The 19,563-nt window shown below is 37.2% G+C and overlaps 2 protein-coding genes across 2 annotated transcripts in view; one reads left to right on the top strand and one right to left on the bottom strand.

The window, feature by feature from the left end:
• The window catches only part of LOC129756477 (retinaldehyde-binding protein 1-like), a 21,773-nt gene extending 14,476 nt beyond the window's left edge, over positions 1-7,297 (top strand). Inside the window, exon 2 of the mRNA XM_055753378.1 lies at positions 6,750-7,297. Within this exon, the coding sequence (XP_055609353.1) occupies positions 6,750-7,010 (261 nt within the window). The 3' untranslated portion in view covers positions 7,011-7,297. The remainder of the gene's footprint in view (positions 1-6,749) is intronic.
• LOC129756480 (transmembrane protein 267) lies at positions 7,288-19,563 on the bottom strand. The gene is made up of 4 exons (XM_055753380.1): positions 19,510-19,563; positions 19,283-19,366; positions 7,774-8,073; positions 7,288-7,713 (listed from the first exon to the last, which is right to left on the bottom strand). The coding sequence occupies exons 3-4, from the start codon at positions 8,056-8,058 to the stop codon at positions 7,342-7,344; spliced, it is 657 nt and encodes a 218-aa protein (XP_055609355.1). The 5' UTR covers positions 8,059-8,073; positions 19,283-19,366; positions 19,510-19,563; the 3' UTR covers positions 7,288-7,341.

Here is a 19,563-nt window from a genome sequence, read left to right as displayed (position 1 = left end):
ACACAAGTGATAAACCAGTTATCATTATCAGATCTGCTCGATTTGCTTTCCTGATCTCGATAAAGATAACGTAAGTTTATCATAAGAATTGAGTAGGTCTAAAATAAAATAAATGATAACGTCCAATGAATTTAACAACCTGTACCTTCATCTTTTCGGAAGTTTTCGGTCGATGATCTTTTAAGAAAGACAAATTACATAAATTAAAGCTGAATCAGAAACGGCAAAGCATTTCTGCTGCAAATATATAATGAAAAAAAAAAAAACAATTCAATATGACTTATTTTAGTTCATAGATTTTCTGAAATCTCACAGCATGACAGAAACTTAAAAAAATATGGCTTTGAAGCTGAATATTTTCCAACGTTTTACAACGAACAATTCAACAAGCCTCATACGAAATATAAAAAAATCAGTTTGGTGGAATAAGGCTAAACTTAGCTTGTATAAATTATGGAAATCGTTATTTTTTGCTTTACTGTAGAGGAGAATGGGGATACTTGATCCCCTTTTCTTATTTTCACCATATCTTTTTATGAAAATTTTGCTACTCGCCGTATTTTTTAAAAGTTTTAAAAGTTAAAACGAGTCATGAGCTCATAGACCAACTAAAAAACATTTCGTGAGACTAAAAAATTTTTTATGTTTTTTATGTTATAGGAGACTTGATAAAAAAATCTTATTTTTCCGTCCACGTGGTATCTGACTTCTTTTTCAAATAACAAATGGATTTAAATTTTGATCCAAAGAAAATAATTTCGGAAAGGATTAACTTTAAGAACTTGAAATTAGGCATTTTCTTTAGAAATCAAAATGTTTGCTGCGTGTTTAAGTGGTCGAAGTAGGTACACCCAAAATTCAGCCTCTGTGCCAATGGCGTGTAGTCAATTACATAGCATCATTGGTACAAGAAGATAACGCGACCGGTGCTGATTCGATTTGCTCCCACCGGCATTAATCTCCCAAGTTAACCGAATTGCGTATGTCTGAAAGAAACAAAATAAAAACGCTTTCACGTCCCTCCCTATCGCATCACAAGACGAAGAAGGATGGAAATAAATACCGGCCAACACCAGGCAGCCAGCGAACCGAGCACTGTGCGTGTGAATGTAGCAAAAGCAACAACAAAAACATCCTTCTAATTCAATCCCTTCAATTCACCGGCAAACAACCATCGGCCAAGCTGCCCGGCTTTAGCAGCTGTGTATATGTAGCGTGTGTATGTAATAGCAGGCAGTAAGCAAAGCACAGTTCTCATTCAATGGGTTTCCCTTTGCCTTCACTCCCGTTCCCTTTCCCGTTACCATCGCAAGACAAAGGACTACCTTGAAAGGCGGCCAAACGCCGGGAAGCCACCGTTTGATATTTTGTGATTGTTCGGTGGCAGAAAGCCTATGACAAATATCCCTCGTCCTTTTGAAGCTCAAATAGCACACTGGTTAAGATGTCGGACTTGCAAGACGATGTAATTGGTGATTTGAGTTCGACTCTCCCTACGGGCGCTGTAGTTTATATTTTTATTTTCTTGTTTCTGGGATGAATTATCCAATAGGAAGGAAATCCCATAAAATGTTTTTCTTATTTCGCTTCAATGTAGTGGTCATGCATCATTTTAGTTGAGAACCGAGTCCTTATGCCAGTTACGGTTTTTCAAACATATCATCTTCGGCACAGTGCACATTTGAGCGCATTATCGGCACAGAGATTTGCTAAATAGGCATTGGATTTTTGCAACCTCTTCTATGGGTGTAGTAACATTTCATATGAAGTCACAGAAAATTGATTCACGATAAAAATTAATATTTTTTTTCAAAATTTAACCAAATCCTGAAATCTTATTCATTTTTAAGTCATTTGGAATCAAACCTTTTGTATATCATCCTGATTTTATGTATCCTCCTCCTCCTTGATATGATTTTTTAGGTTGCAAACTTTAGGATTGAGCTGATATTTTACACAGGTCAGGTTTTTGGGCTAAAAAACCTATTGTTATTATTTCTTTAAAAAATCAAAATTTTAATATCAAAATAAAATTTTTTTGACACCATTCAAAGAGAACTTCTTTTCGACACTGTTTTTTTCGTTAGGAAGAGTAGGCCTTTATTTTTTTTTGTGACGTTTAAATAGCTGAAAAGAAAATGTGGGTAGAGGGCAACCTTTATACACATCTCAGGTGGCGATGGAAATCCCGTGCTAAGTGTTAGTAAAAGTTTTTTTTGTAAACATTGTAACCATTCCAATTCGTGACGTTAGCTGCATTTTCGAACAAACAACCATCATCGCTGTTCCAGCGAAAACCAGAGAAAAAAACCATTGCCAACTGCTGTTTACGATTCTTGCCTAGGATACATAAACATCCTGGCAAGTGACGTAGGCTTTGTTTACCTTTTTACTTTTTGAATAACGAGTTCTTTAATAGTGTGCGTGTTTTTTCATCACCTTTTTTGTACCACATTGGGTCGAGGGAACAGGGAAATAAAAGTTTAGAGTAGGCAGCTTAGAATAGTAAGCGATCATGAGACAATGGTTACACCATCCTGCACTTCCTTAAGTTCACTTCGGATGAATATGAACTTAATGCAGAACAAGATAGTGAACTAACCCCTCCCGCATACCAGTTGGAGGAAATACGTTGCCAGGTTCAGACAGGTCACTCACATTATTTGTAAAAATTAAATGATTTGTCGGGATGAATCATCCAAACGGATGAAAATCCTTGCAAAAAAAAAAAAAAAAAAAAAAAAAAAAAAAAAAAAAAAAAAAAAAAAAAAAAAAAAAAAAAAAAATTAAATGAAAAAAGGAACATACTCACCCGAAAACAAATTTCATCTCCTTGTTGGTTATCTTGCTGGGTATGATTGCTTGAATTGTTGGTTTATTTTGGGGTGTCCTTTTTTGGTTGCCTTGCTTGGTTTGGTTGTTTGGGTTGTTGGTTTGGTCCGGGAAGATCCTTTCTTGTTGAAGCATCGTTTTTCCATCTCTCCTGTTCCTGTATTGTATCTGTGTGGATGGAATAAACTAACCCTTGGTGATTTCACATGAGCGTGCACACCGAGCAGTCAGTCAGTCAGTGAAAACGAGCACGCGAGTAAACCCTGTGAAGCAGCGCGATAGTTCCCCCGACTATGTGCGGTCTGGAGACCCGCGGATGGTACTTCCAAACGTCGGACCAGTATCCTTCGTCCTTCGGGTTCTTCAATTTCCTCCTGTCATCCTACGACTATGGCTTCGCATGCGATTGAGAAAATAAAGAGAAAAAAATAACAGAAAAAAGAGCACAAAAAAAGTATTAGTTTTGATTTTACAAATTACAAAAACATTTAAAAAAGAACACAAACAAAATTAATATGACACGAAACTTAATAAATAATAATAAAAAATAAATTTAAGAGTGAATAAATGAATAAAATAAACAAATAAAAACATTTTAAAAATAGTAAATTAATGATAAAAAAACCAAGAATCAAATTAAAAAAAAAAATTAAAGTAAAAAATAATGACAATAGAACTAAATTGAAAGAGAAAAAACAACAGTAAAAAAATTTAAAAAAATTTCTCATCCTTTTCCCGGACTTGACACCGGCAGCAACGGTTCTCAGTATATCTTTGTTTTCCTATTCTTTTCTCAATACAATAAGAAATAGAATTCAAAAAAGGAAAAGTGTGTAAAATAATAATTGATCTATTAATCTTCAATAAATTACACTGACAAACAACAATACAGTTTAAATGCAAAACAAATCCGCTAAGAACCGCTAAGGTGGATTTAAGCGCAGGGCTTTATTTTATATCAAAGGCATGTAAACTTTTATTCTCACCTTTTTTCAGATTCAGATTAAAGTTCGGTTTTTAGGTTCAGAACTCAGATTCAGATTGAAAAAAAAAACTGATGAAGGCTTCAAATATCAGATTTAGAATTGGATTCAGATTTCAGAGTTAGTCTTCAGATCCTAATTTTAGATTTTTGAAGTCGTTTTCAAATTCGGGTGTCAGATTGTTAGAATCACAGAGAACCTACTTTCCTGCGCTAGCTCAACAGGGGAAACTAAATTGATCACCGGAGAAATATTATTTTACAACTAGAACAATTAAAACTGTGATTTTTGGGCGGACTTTTGAAACATTTTTAAACTTTACGGAAACATACAACAGGAGAGAAATATTCTTGATCTTTCAGGGAATGCACTTTTATTAAAGAAAGACTCGACAATTTGGATGAAAGGAAAAGACCATACATAAATTTTATTAAAGGAATATTTAAATTCCCTTTTCTTTGTGAGTTTTTGTTTCTCGAATTTCAGTGGTTTGTTAGAAAGAAATGGTAAGATGGTTGGTTTTTATACTTGCGCTTTTTTTTATTGGTATCTCGATGATCTCGTTGGGGCCGTTTCTCGGTGGTCGATTCGTTGGGGGATTTCTGCTGGCACGACGTAACAGGATCGGGCGAATACAGGATCGGGCGAATACAGGATCGGGCGAATACACACCCAAAATTCAGCCTCTGTGCCAATGGCGTGTAGTCAATTCCATAGCATCATTGGTACAAGAAGATAACGCGACCGGTGCTGATTCGATTTGCTCCCACCGGCATTAATCTCCCAAGTTAACCGAATTGCGTATGTCTGAAAGAAACAAAATAAAAACGCTTTCACGTCCCTCCCTATCGCATCACAAGACGAAGAAGGATGGAAATAAATACCGGCCAACACCAGGCAGCCAGCGAACCGAGCACTGTGCGTGTGAATGTAGCAAAAGCATCAACAAAAACATCCTTCTAATTCAATCCCCTCAATCAACAGGCAAACAACCACGGCCAAGCTGTGCGTGTGTATGCAGTAAAAGTAGCAAAAAAAACATTGCTTCAATTCAATCCACCGGCAAACAACCACGGCTGAGTTGTGCGTGTGTATGTAGCAAAAGCAACAACAAAAACATTCCTTCAATTTACCGGCAAACAACCATCGGCCAAGCTGCCCGGCTTTAGCAGCTGTGTATATGTAGCGTGTGTATGTAATAGCAGGCAGTAAGCAAAGCACAGTTCTCATTCAATGGGTTTCCCTTTGCCTTCACTCCCGTTCCCTTTCCCGTTACCATCGCAAGACAAAGGACTACCTTGAAAGACGGCCAAACGCCGGGAGCCACCGTTTGATTTTTTGTGATTGTTCGGTGGCAGAAAGCCTATGACAAATATCCCTCGTCCTGCATGAAGCTCAAATAGTACACTGGTTAGGATGACGGACTGGAAAGACGATATAGTCGGCGATTTGAATTCGACTCTCACTACGGGCGCTGTAGTTTATATTTTTATTTTCTTGTTTCTGGGATGAATTATCCAATAGGAAGGAAATCCCATAAAATGTTTTTCTTATTTCGCTTCAATGTAGTGGTCATGCATCATTTTAGTTGAGAACCGAGTCCTTATGCCAGTTACGGTTTTTCAAACATATCATCTTCGGCACAGTGCACATTTCAGCGCATTATCGGCACAGAGATTTGCTAAATAGGCATTGGATTTTTGCAACCTCTTCTATGGGTGCAGGAACAGGACGGAATCTGGAATTGCTCTTTGGGCAATTCCCGCAACAACTCGGCCTGCTGGGCGTAGGCCTACCGTTTCACTTCGGTTCGGGGAGCTTTGGTGTGCACGGTAACCACGCGAGTGTCTCACTTTATCGAGTAACGAATTTGGTCGGAACTAGAACACCCAGAGAGAATTCCCACCAGACCTCACCACAGCGCGGAATGCCCCTCAAGGAGTTGTAACGAGGCGGGGCACTAGTCACACGCCAGTCACCGGTGTGTTCGCGTGAAGACTGATGGTGATTCACGGCATTGGGGGAAAACACTTGTTCTGGGGTTCTCTTCACTTTGCCACCTCGACCGACCAGCTGGGAAATGGAATCGTGAAGCTTCCAGCTGGCCGTTGAAATTCTTCAGACCACTACCGGAACTGATAATAACGGGGGAAGGGGGTCAATGCCACCCAAATGCGGTTGGAAACGGGCTAGTTACGTAAGGTGTGTGACGCGCTGTTGCTGCTCAACCTCGGACCGGAAATATTCGAAAAAGTCTCGAGTCTCTCGAGCTCCTTCTATTTATAGGTTCTCTTGTCCTTTCATCGTCATGTTCCCATATCCGTGAAGCATGTTTTGTCCCCTTCGAAGACTCTCGCTGACAGCATGACAGGAACAATACAGGAACTGGCATATAAAGGGCTGGTGTCTTTTCGAACAAAACATTTTATCGCGTGCATTCCATAACAAAATATATTAAACTAACAAAACTAAACCTAACAAATAACTAACTAAATGACTAATAAATAAATAACGCGGAAATGAATAAACAAATAAATAAATGAATAAATAAATAAAAAAATAACGAAAAATTTAACAAATAAATAAATAAACGAAAACTAAAACCCTAAGTGTCACCAGCCGATTGTTATTGAAATTAGGACAAGACACCACACAAACATGTAGATATCTTATCCTAATTTTAGACATTTACGAACAATATTTTTTTATTTACAATATTTACAACGTTTTCATCCAAACTTGCCCAAAAATCACAATTTTTATTGTAACCATTAAATGAATGGTTACAAGATCCAGAATTAGGAAATCCAGCATTCAGGTTTAAGGTTGAAAAGACTTATTACGAATTTCAAATTTAAATATTCAGAATTCATCTATCAGTATTCAGAATAATTTCAATGAAAACTTCATTTTTTTTCTTCTCTCGGTTTACAGTGCCACCGCACGATGGATGACCTGGCCAAGGTGATGGACCTGGCGCTTCTGCCCAAAGAGTTCGGTGGCACCCGAACAGTCAAAGATCTCAAACAGGATCTTCGGGAACGGCTAACCAAATATCGGGACCTCATTCTGGCCCAGGACCAGATGGAGGTAGACCTGTCCCGCTATGCAGCCTTGTGGAAGGAAAACGAGGGCAGTGGCCTGGAGGATGGGACCGGTGTGGTTGGCAGTTTCCGAAAGTTGAACGTCGATTAGGGTTTATTTGTTAGATTTGGGTTTTAAGCTGATAATTTGTACATTTTGGGAATGGGATAGAATAAGAGTTTGACAATTTAATATAACTATTAAAAGAAAAGTCACTAAATATAGCACCTAAATGAGGTAGTTAACCTAAATGGAAAGAAAAAAGTGTAAAATTCAATAGAATTTTGTAGTACTTACCTACATATCAGTAATCGATATTGTTGAGAGCACTGTTATGTTGATTAAGAAAATTTAAATGACATGTGATAACAATAAAACTGAGCAAAGCTTCAATTCGAGGAATGTTTTTAAATCTTCTTATAAATTTCGTAGGTATACACAATCAGACAACTTCGAGTGGTTTGTATTTGGCTACAAACTCTCCACCACCGAAACTCCTAGCTGCCATCGATTCTCGGTGGAACTGCAGTTCCAACAAGCTGATAATAACGTGGGGGCACAGCTGAATCAACAGCAAATATAACCAATAGTTAACGGGCGGTGTACTGTAGTCTAAATAAGGACCTCGGAACCACAGTCCCCGTCGAATAGAATCCCTTATTTGGTGGGTAAAAAACGCCACAAAGGCAATCCCGGTCCAAGTAGATGTTGAAAAATTTACCTGAACATGCACCAAAATTAGCAACGCAACGAACAGCACCACAAATATCACAGAATTGTGCATAAAACCACGCTTGTGAAGGTTGGTAGCATCCTGCGGAAATTTTAAATCCATTGAGAAAAGTTTTTCTCGATACATTTTAAAGCTTCTTACATGCAAATGAAACGATCTCGCTTCGATGAAGTGGTCCAGGTCGATCCAGGAGGACAGGAAAAAGCCGAACCCGAGCAGCAGATAGAATTCCGTTCGGCCCAGCTGATCCCGGAAGTTTCGAACGATGATTTCGGTAGCTATCAGGCCAATAAGAGCGTGTGTCAAGTTATCGGCGAACGCTTTGAGAAGGGCCGGTTTCTGGATCACCTGAAGAAGTTTGTCACCGGTTAGGCACACCAGCAGCAGCAGCAGGTGTTTGATTAGAAGCAAAACCGTCGGCGACATTTTTCTTTTGCATTGCTGAGTTCAAAAAGAAAAAAGTCACAATGATTTGAGATATTTAAGATTTAAGTGACTAACACTTTTTGATCTCTTTTGTGTCACTTTTATGATCTAAATTGAGACATTTTTTAAGCTCTCCTTTTAAAATTTTTTATTTGTATAACATAGTTTTTTTTCTTTCTTGAGACTTGTGTTAAATTAACTTTAAGACATTTCCACGTCTTTAGCATATTTTCTTATTTCTCTTTTGAAAATTTTCGTACGTCTTTTTCTAACATCTCTTTTTGGGAATTTTTCTACGTCTTCTATGAGAATTTTCTTATGTCTCATTCAGACTTTGAGAAATTTCTTATGTCTCTTTCAGACTTTTTGTACATCTCCTTTGAGACTTTGTCTGTGTATTATTTAGGACTTAAGCTATGGCTTTTTAAAACTTTTTTTCAATACGGGCCTTTTAAGACCTTTCTACGTATTTAAAGACCTTCCTACTTCTTAGGACCTTCCTACTTTTTAATACCTTCCTAGTTTTTTTAAGATCTTCCTACTTTTTAAGACCTTCCTACTTTTTTAAGACCTTTACTACTGTGGAGGCCAAGAAAAGTCTTCGACTAAGTTTCGAGAGCAGTTTTATTCTGATGACGAATAGCTTCAAAGCTGTAAATAGATCATTTTCAATAAACTGGCCTACACTTTAATTTGCTTTACTTACAGCTTAGTCTGTCTTCTCAAATTATTGGCCTCTATTCTTTTACTCCAAGTTTACACAATCGAGTGATTCAGGTTTAATCAACAGGGATTCGACGGAACCACCGTATGGACTGGAGTGTCCGCAGGGACAGCTAACTATCTAACCCGAAGCTCAGGGTTATATGACTTATGGCACAAATCGAACTTTGCGATAAACAAATAAACACGAATCAAAGAAGTAAAATATCTTAATTTTAGAAACTCTTCTAACATCTAAACTGCGAAGTCACGCTATCTAAAGTGGTAACTATTTGACATTTAATTTCCGGTTTAAGCTACTCTCGACCTACTGTCATCATTAACATCATTAGGAAATCTAGTCAACAAACTGAACTGCAATGATCACGGCAGGGTTGCCTGTTTGCCGACATCCTCCCCCGGGTGCATCTTGGTATCCACCGAGACTGCACTAAGTCGCCCAACATCCAATAAGGCAAGATTATGAACCGCTCGGCGTAGAATTCCATTGGCTGTCCTCACGTAAACTTGTCGAATTTGATCGTCTGATCCAGCAACCACCTCCTCAACACGTCCTCGTATCCATCCGTTTCTTACTTTGTTATCGACCACCAGAACTAAGTCCCCAACTTCAATTGGCCGAACTTGCTTGAACCATTTAGATCGGCGACGTATGATTGGCATGTATTCTTTAAGCCAGCGTTTCCAGAAAACGTCCAGCTCATGTTGTATAAGATCCCAGGTGGTCTTCAGTTTACGCTCTTCTTCTACAGGTACAGTTGGTTGCTTTACCCCGTTGGAGCTTCCCAATAAGAAGTGGTTAGGGGTAAGAGCTTCGTATTCTGCTGCATCTAAAGGTAAATACGTCAGTGGCCTACTATTAACTATGCCTTCAGCTTCTACTAGAAGTGTTTGCAAACCCTCGTCATTTAATTTCCCCTCTTCATATGCATCTTTAATTGCACACTTAACAGATTGAACGAGTCTCTCCCACACGCCCCCCATATGCGGAGCCCCTGGCGGATTGAAGGCCCACTTCGTGTGACAGTTTGTGAAAGTGTTGGCTAAACCCCGATTAATTTGGTCTTGCAATATTCTCGACGCTCCTTGGAAATTTGTCCCATTATCACTGTAAAACTCTAAGGGTGCTCCACGGCGACCAATAAACCGACGGACGCAGAAAATACACGAAGCGGTAGACAAATCAAACGCAACTTCTAAGTGTACGGCGCGTGTAGTTAGGCACGTAAACAAACAAACCCATCTCTTCACTGATGAACGTCCCACTTTGACTAGAAGTGGCCCAAAATAATCAAGTCCCGTAAAGGTGAATGGGCGTTCATGATCGGCTAATCGAGCAGCTGGTAATGGTGCCATGATAGGATGCGACGGTCTTGCGTTTCGTACTTTGCATATTTGACAATCACTGCATACTTTCTTCACAACTTGACGCAGCTTGGAAATGGAGTACAACTGACGAATTTCATTCACCACAGTCTCGGAGTTAGCATGGTGAAAACGACGATGAAACCAATCAACCAGCAGTTCTGTTACCCTATGTTTCCTGGGCAAAATGACGGGGTAACGAACACCATACGCTACTGTTTTCGACGACTTCACTCGACTGTTCTCCCGCATCACTCCTTGTTCATCCAGAAACGGAATTAACTGGTAGAGCTGGCTGTTTGAGTCGATCTGCATCGAGGATCCTTCCCCACAGTTCATGGTATTCCTCAATAGGGTCATTTCTTCCGGATAGCTTTCCCACTGGACTTGTTTGAAGATTTCTTGTTCCGCTGCCAACAGCTCGTGTTGTTTTAAGACATCCGTATCAATGTGTCGTTTCTTCGAGAATATATTGACGAATCTTAGTGCGTATGCTACTGTTCTATGGAGTCGTTCCCACCGAGAGAATCGATTATATTCGATGATTGGGTCACGGCGGAGGTGGACCATTACTGTTGCTTTTTTCTCTTCATCAGTGTCAACAAAATACTCTCGCGATCTGGGCCAATCATCTTCCGAGGAAATAAGGAAATTTGGACCATCGAACCAGCTGCTGTCGTTCTTGAAATAAGGTCCGCTGCCCCACTTCGTGGCTTCATCTGCAGGATTCATTTTTGTAGGCACCCATCTCCACTCATCTCCTCTGGACAGCTCCTGAATTTCAGCTACTCTATGGGCCACGTAAGGTCGGTAGTTATGTGGATCAGCGCGTATCCATGATAGCGCTGTGCTGGAATCGGTCCATAAATAGCGTTGTTTTATCTCAATTTCATGGTTTTGCTGGACAAACTTCATCATACGGGCTGCCAAAACACACCCTTGTAATTCAAGTCTTGGAATCGTCACTGGCTTTAGAGGTGCTACTTTAGCCTTACCTGCGACTAAGCGAATCTCCCAGGAACCATCGTCACTCATTGTTCTTAGATAGATGACACAACTATACGCTGACTCACTGGCATCAGAGAACGCATGTAGCTGAGCATGATGATAGGTTTCCTCAGTGGCTCCGGAAAAATAACAACGGGGAACACGGATGTCTGCTATATAGTTGATCATTTTAGTCCAATCAATCCAGCGTTGATATACATCTTCATCCACTACCTGGTCCCAGCCAATTCCGGAACGCCACAGGTCTTGGATTAACAGTTTACCGTGTATCAAAAATGGTGCTAACAGTCCCAAAGGATCGAATAAAGTCATCACGCAGCGTAAAATTTGCCTTTTGGTAGGTCGGTTTTTTGTTTCAAGTAGTGTTTTCACCTCGGTACTCATCTGTGTAGCAAAGCTCATCTCATCACTCCTGGGATTCCAGAGCATTCCTAGAACTCGCTCTCTGGTCGAATCTTCTTTAATTAGGTCTAGGTGCTTATCTGTGGTGTTCGGCAGCTCTTCTAGATGTTCAAGAACAGTCAAACTATTTGATCTCCAGTTGTGCAGTGCGAATCCACCTTTCCTGTGTACTGACCTCACTTCCGTTGCTACTTCCTTCGCCTCTTTTTCATTTCCAAAACTTTGCAGGTAATCATCAACGTAGTGACGGTGAACTATGGCTTTTGCTGCTTTTGGGTACTGTTCGCAGTGCTGTTGTGCGTTGATATTCTTTACATACTGTGCTGATGCCGGAGAGCATTTCGACCCGAACGTTGCTACATCCATCAAATACACATCAGGTTGCTGTGTGGGATCCGATCTCCAAAGGAAACGCTGTGAGTTCTTATCTTCATCTCTTATCCGCACCTGATGAAACATCTCCTTAATGTCTGAGGTTACGGCTATATTAAACAGGCGAAATTGAAACAGCACGCTATGCAAAGAAGAAAGCTGATCAGGACCTTTAAGTAGGACACAGTTTAACGAAATCCCAATCAAAATAGTCGGCGTAGCATTTCTGTAACTCGTCAAAGGAAGTCCCATCAAATGGGTGTAACGGTTGACTGCTTCCTTCACATCAAAGCTCTGTCGTGGTAGATTCAATGTGGAAACCGTCCGGGCATTCGTTATCTTAAACCGCTTCTGCTGACTTTTACCAGATATGTCGAGGTCAATTTTCATGGAGTTCTGTTCCAAACGTGAAGTGTTTCCTGTCCAATGCAGACATAATGGCTGATGAACCCCACTTAGTTCTAACTGTTTGACGAGTCCTTCTTCAACCAGGGTTAGGTCCGATCCTTCATCAAGAAAGGCGTACGTTTCAACAACAGATTGAGCACCGTGAACTGTAACTGGTATAATTCGGAAAAGTGTTGATCCATTAGTGTGTCGATGAGCGTGATTCTCCACATGCTGAACTTGCTGGTTATCTGATGAAACCTTCTTGGAATGTAACAATGCATGATGTCTGTTTTGGCATCCATCAATGTTGCAGCGGTTGGTTATACGACAAGGTCGGCGTCCGTGACCATACAAGCAAACCTGGCACAAATTCAAAGCTCGTACTCTCCTCCACCTTTCGTCAATAGGAAGATCCTTGAAGGTTTCACATTCTCTAAGGCGATGGCCTGGTTCTCCACAACTTCCACAGTCTAACTCCCTAATACGCGGTGTATTTTCACTGCAACCTGCAACATCGGTAGAATGAGAATTGATGAATGCTCTGGACCTGAATTTATCACGAGTAACTTCACGAGAACTGGTCTTCTTTCCTTCCGGTTCATACACAATTACACTGGTTGCATCACGTGCAACGGTCGCCATGTAATCGCTGAACGTTCTTAGATTCACTGTCTGCAAATTTCTCCGATGCGCTGCCCAGAGCATCCGTTGTTCTGAAGGTAGCTTCGCCACAAGTTCCTGGATCAATTGCGGGTTGAAAAGATGAGAGAGTTCGTTGGCCGCTTCAATATGCCCACACAAAGCTTTTACCGCTAATCCAAACTCCACCAGACCTTCCAATTTGTCAGACCTAATGGCTGGAAGCGAACGTATTTGATTGAGAAGAGAGTTGATCAGTACTTCCGGTCGTCCAAATCGAAATTGGAGTTCTTCAATCACTTGGGGCACTGCTGCTGGGTACACGAGCTGACTTCGAACTGTTTCAAGAGCACTACCACACAAACACTTTTGGAGACGCACCATATTCTCACCGTCTGTGAATCCGCACGCTGCCGTCGTGTATTCAAAATTAGCAATAAACATCGGCCAATCTGCCGGATCACCGGAAAACCGCGGTAACTCACGAGCTAGCGACTGTCTAGCATTAAGTTGTTGTGGAGTTGGGCTTGGATGAATCATAACATTGTTTGTAGAATTTATGGGGGCGTAGGGGTATTGCACTGGGTGCAGCGTATTAAAATCATTTCTTGCGGACTCGTAACGCGTTTGAGCAGGAAAACTATTAAGGTTTATAGAGGGGTGCCCAATTTCAAACTTAGGTTCAGCGGTATCAAAACGCGGCTGACCAGAAGGGTTTTCAAAGTGTGACTGACTAGCAAACTTACTTGGGGCTGAGCCATAATGTGGCATATCAAATTTGGGTGGAAAATCATTCAAGGCATAGTATTTAGGTTTATCAATAGAGGCTTGACGCTTACCTGTTTCGTTGGGATAGTTTGGTTGGGCAGGAGAGTTAACATTTCTCGTTTCTATAAACCTTACCCTCGATGCGGATTCAATTGGCTGGCCGATCAGCCGTCGATTATCTTCCAAACTATACTTGCTAAACATGGGAACTGTTTCCATGTTACTCGACCGTAGGAACCTATCCTTAAGCACACTCGGCGGTTGCAGAGTGGGATCAGTCGCTGCGTCGACTAACTTCCTTGTCGTATTACGAATTGGAACTGTTCCGATGTTATTAGCCTTTCCTGTCAAGGCCAAAGTCTCCCTACAGAGACTCAAAAGATCCTGCACGTCATCTGCTGTGGCACTCCCATTCAGTTCAAACTGATCCAAACGCTCAGCCAAACTTTGCCTCCTTCGAGCATCATTCATATTCGCACTTTGATTAATTGCTCCAGGATAAAGGTGAGCATCTTCTTCCGTACCGTCCGCATTAGGATCCGAATGGCGAACCCAATCACGAAGTCGCTGCTGGTTACCTTGGATACTCACCGAACTCTTTCGGTTTCTTGAGCTCCGCGCGACGACGTTGTCCAATAATTCCTCCCTTTGCTTGAGAAATCTTTCTTTCATCGCTAATTCCAACTTCTTGGTTTCTATTTCCTGCTCTTTTATTAAGCGGCTCATAGAATCCGCTAATGTCAGGGTGTCACTTCCAGATTCCAAACTGCTTCGGTGGTCATCCTTACCAGCAGAGCACGATCGACAAACATAATCGTAGTCCTCGATGGAGTCTTCCACACCAGCACACGAATAGTGTCGCCAAGACGCACATTGGTCACATTGAACCATATTCTGGTACGCATCACATTGTGTGCAGTCAACGCAGTTGAATTCCAGCTCCGGGTTATAATCCTTTCCGGCCATCCTCGACCGGTTAAGCTCTTTGAAGAATGTGGAGGCCAAGAAAAGTCTTCGACTAAGTTTCGAGAGCAGTTTTATTCTGATGACGAATAGCTTCAAAGCTGTAAATAGATCATTTTCAATAAACTGGCCTACACTTTAATTTGCTTTACTTACAGCTTAGTCTGTCTTCTCAAATTATTGGCCTCTATTCTTTTACTCCAAGTTTACACAATCGAGTGATTCAGGTTTAATCAACAGGGATTCGACGGAACCACCGTATGGACTGGAGTGTCCGCAGGGACAGCTAACTATCTAACCCGAAGCTCAGGGTTATATGACTTATGGCACAAATCGAACTTTGCGATAAACAAATAAACACGAATCAAAGAAGTAAAATATCTTAATTTTAGAAACTCTTCTAACATCTAAACTGCGAAGTCACGCTATCTAAAGTGGTAACTATTTGACATTTAATTTCCGGTTTAAGCTACTCTCGACCTACTGTCATCATTAACATCATTAGGAAATCTAGTCAACAAACTGAACTGCAATGATCACGGCAGGGTTGCCTGTTTGCCGACAACTACTTTTTTAAGGCATTACTAATTTTTTAAAAGCTTCATACTTTTTAATACCTTCCTGTTTTAGGTATTAACCTCCCTAGTTTTTTAAGACTTTCTAGTTTTTTAAGACCTTCCAAGGTTTTTAAGACCTTCCTACTTTTTTAAAACCTTCCTACTTTTTTAAAAACTTCCTACTTTTTTAAGACCTTCCTACTTTTTTAATACCTTCCTACCTTTTAAAGACCTTCCTACTTTTTTTAAGACCTTCCCAGTTTTTATGACCTTTCTACTTTTTTAAGACCTTCCTAGTTTTTTAAGACCTTCCTACTTTTTTAAGATCTTTCTACTTTTTTAATACCTTCCTACCTTTTAAAGACCTTCCTACTTGTTTAAGACCTTCCTACTTTTTTTAAGACCTTCCCAGTTTTTATGACCTTTCTACTTTTTTAAGACCTTCCTACTTTTTAGAGCTTCCTACATTTTAAAGAGCTTCCTACATTTTGAAGAGCTTCCTACTTTTTCAAGCCCTACCAACTTTTTGGAAAACCTTTCTACTTTTTTAAGACCTTCTTACTTTTTTAAGACCTTCCTACTTTTTTAAGACCTTCCTACCTTTTAAGACCTTCCCTTCTTTTAAGACCTTCCTACTTTTTTAAGTTTTCCTACTTTTTTAAGACCTTCATACTTTATTAAGACCTTCCTACTTTTTCAAGACCTTCCTACTTTTTCAAGACCTTCCCTCGTTTTTGTAACCTGTTTCATGTCTCCTTCGAGACTTTTTCTACGTCTCTTTTGGGATTTGTTTTCTTCGCAAATTTCGAGACTTTTTCCATGTATTTTTTTCAGAATTTTCTCCGTCTTGCATGAGATTTTACTTCTTCAGACTTTTCAACATCTCTTTTGAGACTTTGTTCTATGACTTCTTAAAGATTCATCATACGTCTCCTTGGACAATTTTTTTTTGTAAACTACTGAAACCTTGTAACGTCTTCGTTGGGACTTTTCTTATGTCTCTTTTAAAACTCTTCTCAGTACGTGTTTTTCAGATTTTTCTAAGATTTTTGTGACAAATTTTTGAGACTTTTTTCTCTTTCTTGAAATAAATTTCTCGTATATTCATGTGCTTTTTTCACGTCTCTTGAGATTTTTTCTTCTATGAGATTTTTTTTCACGTTTCCTTATGCCTTTTGCTACATCTTCTTTGAGACTTTTCTTACGTCTTTGTTGAAATTTTTTGTCAAGAACAAGTATTTTGTGATCTTTTAACGTCTTCTTTGAGGCTTAACATACCTTTCAGACCTTTCTACGCATTTTAAGGCCTTCGTACGTTTTTTGCGACCTTTCTAGGTTTTTTAAATCTTCTTCGTTCTTGAGACTGTTCGTATCTCTCTTTTTTAACTTTGTCTACGTCTTTTGAGTGGAATTTATTAAGTCTTCTTTGGACCCGTTCTACATATCGTTTGAGAGTTCGTTTTACGTGTTTTTTCAAACTTTTCTACATTACAGTTTCTTCGAGTTTTTTATTGCGTCTCATTTGAGACTGTTTTCAGAGTATCTTTTGAAACTTCGTATCTTTTAAAAAATTTTGTATCTTTTAATTAATGTTTTTTTTTTAAAGAATTTTTGTATCTTTTAAGAATTTTTGTATCTTTTAAGAATTTTTGTATCTTTCAAGATTTTTTGTATCTTTTAGGAATTTCTGTATCTTTTAGGAATTTTTGTACCTTTTAAAAAAATTGTATCTTTTAAGAATTTTTTTATCTATTAAGAATTTTTGTATGTTTAATAATTTTTGTATCTTACAGAAATTTTTGTATTTTTTTAAAGAATTTTTGTATTTTTTTAGAATTTTTATCTTTTAAGAATTTTATATCTTTTAAGATTTTTTGTATCTTTTCAGAATTTTTGTAACTTTTAAGAATTTTTGTATCTCTAAAGAATTTTTGTATCTCTAAAGAATTTTTGTACATTTCAAGAATTTTTGGCTCTTTTACGATTTTTGTATCTTTTAAGAATTTTTGTATCTCTAAAAAATTTTTGTATCTCTTTTTGTATGTTTAAGAATTTTCGTGTTTCTAAGAAATTTATGAATTTGCTAAGAACTTTTGTAACTTTTAGAATTTTTATCTTTTAAGAAAAATGTATTTTTTTAGAATTTTTATCTTTTAAGATTTTTTGTATCTTTTCAGAATTTTTGTATCTTTTAAGAATTTTTGTATCTCTAAAGAATTTTTGTATCTCTAAAGAATTTCTGTATCTCTTTTTGTATGTTTAAGAATTTCGAGTCTTTTAAAAATTTTTGTATTTGCTAAGAACTTTTGTAACTTTTAGAATTTTTATCTTTTAAGAATTTTTATATCTTTTAAGAATTTTTGTATCTTTTAAGAATTTTTGTATCTTCTTTAAAGAATTTTTGTATCTTTTTAGAATTCTTGTCTCTTATAAGAATTTTTGTATCTTTTTAGAATTCTTGTCTCCTTTAAGAATTTTTGTAACTCTTAAGAATTTGAGAATGTTTGAGAATTTTTTATCTTTTAGAAATGTTTGTATTTTTCAAGAATATTGGTATCTTTTAATAATTTTTGTATCTTTCAATAATTTTTGTATCTTTTAAGAATTTTTGTATCTTTTAAGAATTTTTATATCTTTTAAGAATTTTTGTATCTTTTAAGAATTTTTGTATCTTTTAAGAATTTTGGTATGTTTGAGAATTTTGGTATCTTTAAGAAATTTTCGTATTTTTTTAGAATTTTGGTATCTTTTAAAATTTTTGCCTCTTTTACGAATTTTTGTATCTTTTGAGAATTTTTGAATATTTTAAGAATTTTTGCATCCTTTAAGGGTTTTTGGATATTTTAAGAATTTTTGTATCTTTTAAGAATATTTCTATCTTTTAAGAATTTTTGTATCTTTTAAGAATTTTTGTATCTTTTAAAATTTTTTGTATCTTTTAAAAAATTTTGTATCTTTTAAGAATTTTTGTATCTCTTAGGAATTTTTGTATGTTTAAGAACTTTTGTATCTTTCAGAAATTTTTGTATTTTATTTGTTTTTAATTTTTATCGTTTAAGAATTTTTGTATCTTTTCAGAATTTTTGTATGTTTAAGAATTTTTGTATCTCTTAATAATTTTTGTATATTTTGTGAATTTTTGGCGCTTTTACGATTTTTGTAACTTTTAAGAATTTTAGTATCTCTTAAGGATTTTTGTATGTTTGAGAATTTTCGTCTCTTTTAGAAGTTTTTGTATTTGTTAAGAGTTTTTGTAACTTTTAGAATTTTTAGATCTTTTTAGAATTTTTGTTACTTTTAAGAATTTTAGCATCTTTTAAGAATTTTTGAATATTTTAAGAATTTTTGCATCCTTTAAGGGTTTTTGTATCTTTTAAGAATTTTTGTATCTTTTAAGAATTTTTGTATCTTTTAAGATTTTTTGTATCTTTTAAGATTTTTTGTATCTTTTAAGAATTTTTGTATCTTTTAAGAATTTTTGTATCTTTTAAGAATTTTTGTATCTTTTAAGAATTTTTGTATCTTTTAAGAATTTTTGTACCTTTAAAAAATTTTTGTATCTTTTAAGAATTTTTGTATCTTTTAAGAATTTTTGTATCTTTTAAGAATGTTTGTATCTTTTAAGAATTTTTGTATCTTTTAAGAATTTTTGTATCTTTTAAGAATTTTTGTATCTTTTAAGAATTTTTGTATCTTTTAAGAATTTTTGTATCTTTTAAGAATTTTTGTATCATTTAAGAATTTTTGTATCTTTTAAGAATTTTTGTATCTTTTAAGAATTTTTGTATTTTTTAAGAATTTTTGTAGCTATCAAGAATTTTTTTCCCTATTAAGAATTTTTGTACGTCTCCTTTGAACGTCTTCTTTTAGACTACGTTTTTTCTGTGATCATTTTCAACATTCACAACAAAGTCCTGCTGAATACGTTATCAATTCCAACTTGCAACCTCTTTGTTAAAACTCAATTCAAATATCACGAACGAAAATTCCATGTTTGAACCAAAATAGAAAAGAACTGCTTATCTGTTTCTACTTACCTAGATGAAGAACATAATTTAAACACAATAAGAATAAAACACCTCTTGTTAAATGTTTGATTTTTTCGCTAAATTTCGGCCGATAGGCGATGGAAGCGCTGACGAATTTGGGTGATGGTTTTGCATTAGTGCAAGTGGGATGCAGCTATAATTTCACCCAACTTTTGACAGTTGTAAAGGGGTTTTCTTAAGGAGAGAAAGAATAACTTTTCGCTTCCATCGCCCATTGATAACAATTTTGAAAAGTAATGAATGAATTTCAAAACAAAACAAAGCGTACA

This window comes from Uranotaenia lowii, chromosome 3 (assembly GCF_029784155.1).
Source record: "Uranotaenia lowii strain MFRU-FL chromosome 3, ASM2978415v1, whole genome shotgun sequence".
Lineage (NCBI taxonomy): Eukaryota > Metazoa > Arthropoda > Insecta > Diptera > Culicidae > Uranotaenia > Uranotaenia lowii.
Note: the sequence above shows the minus strand (reverse complement) of the source record. Positions and strands in the feature narration are given on the sequence as shown.

What these genes read in the sequence shown, in the direction of transcription:
- LOC129756480 (XM_055753380.1), bottom strand. Translation starts at nt 8,058, where the DNA reads ATGTCGCCGACGGTTTTGCTTCTAATCAAACACCTGCTGCTGCTGCTG. An exon ending in CGAGATCGTTTCATTTGCAT is followed by an intron (nt 7,714 to 7,773) that starts GTAAGAAGCTTT and finishes AAATTTCCGCAG; the next exon opens with GATGCTACCAACCTTCACAA.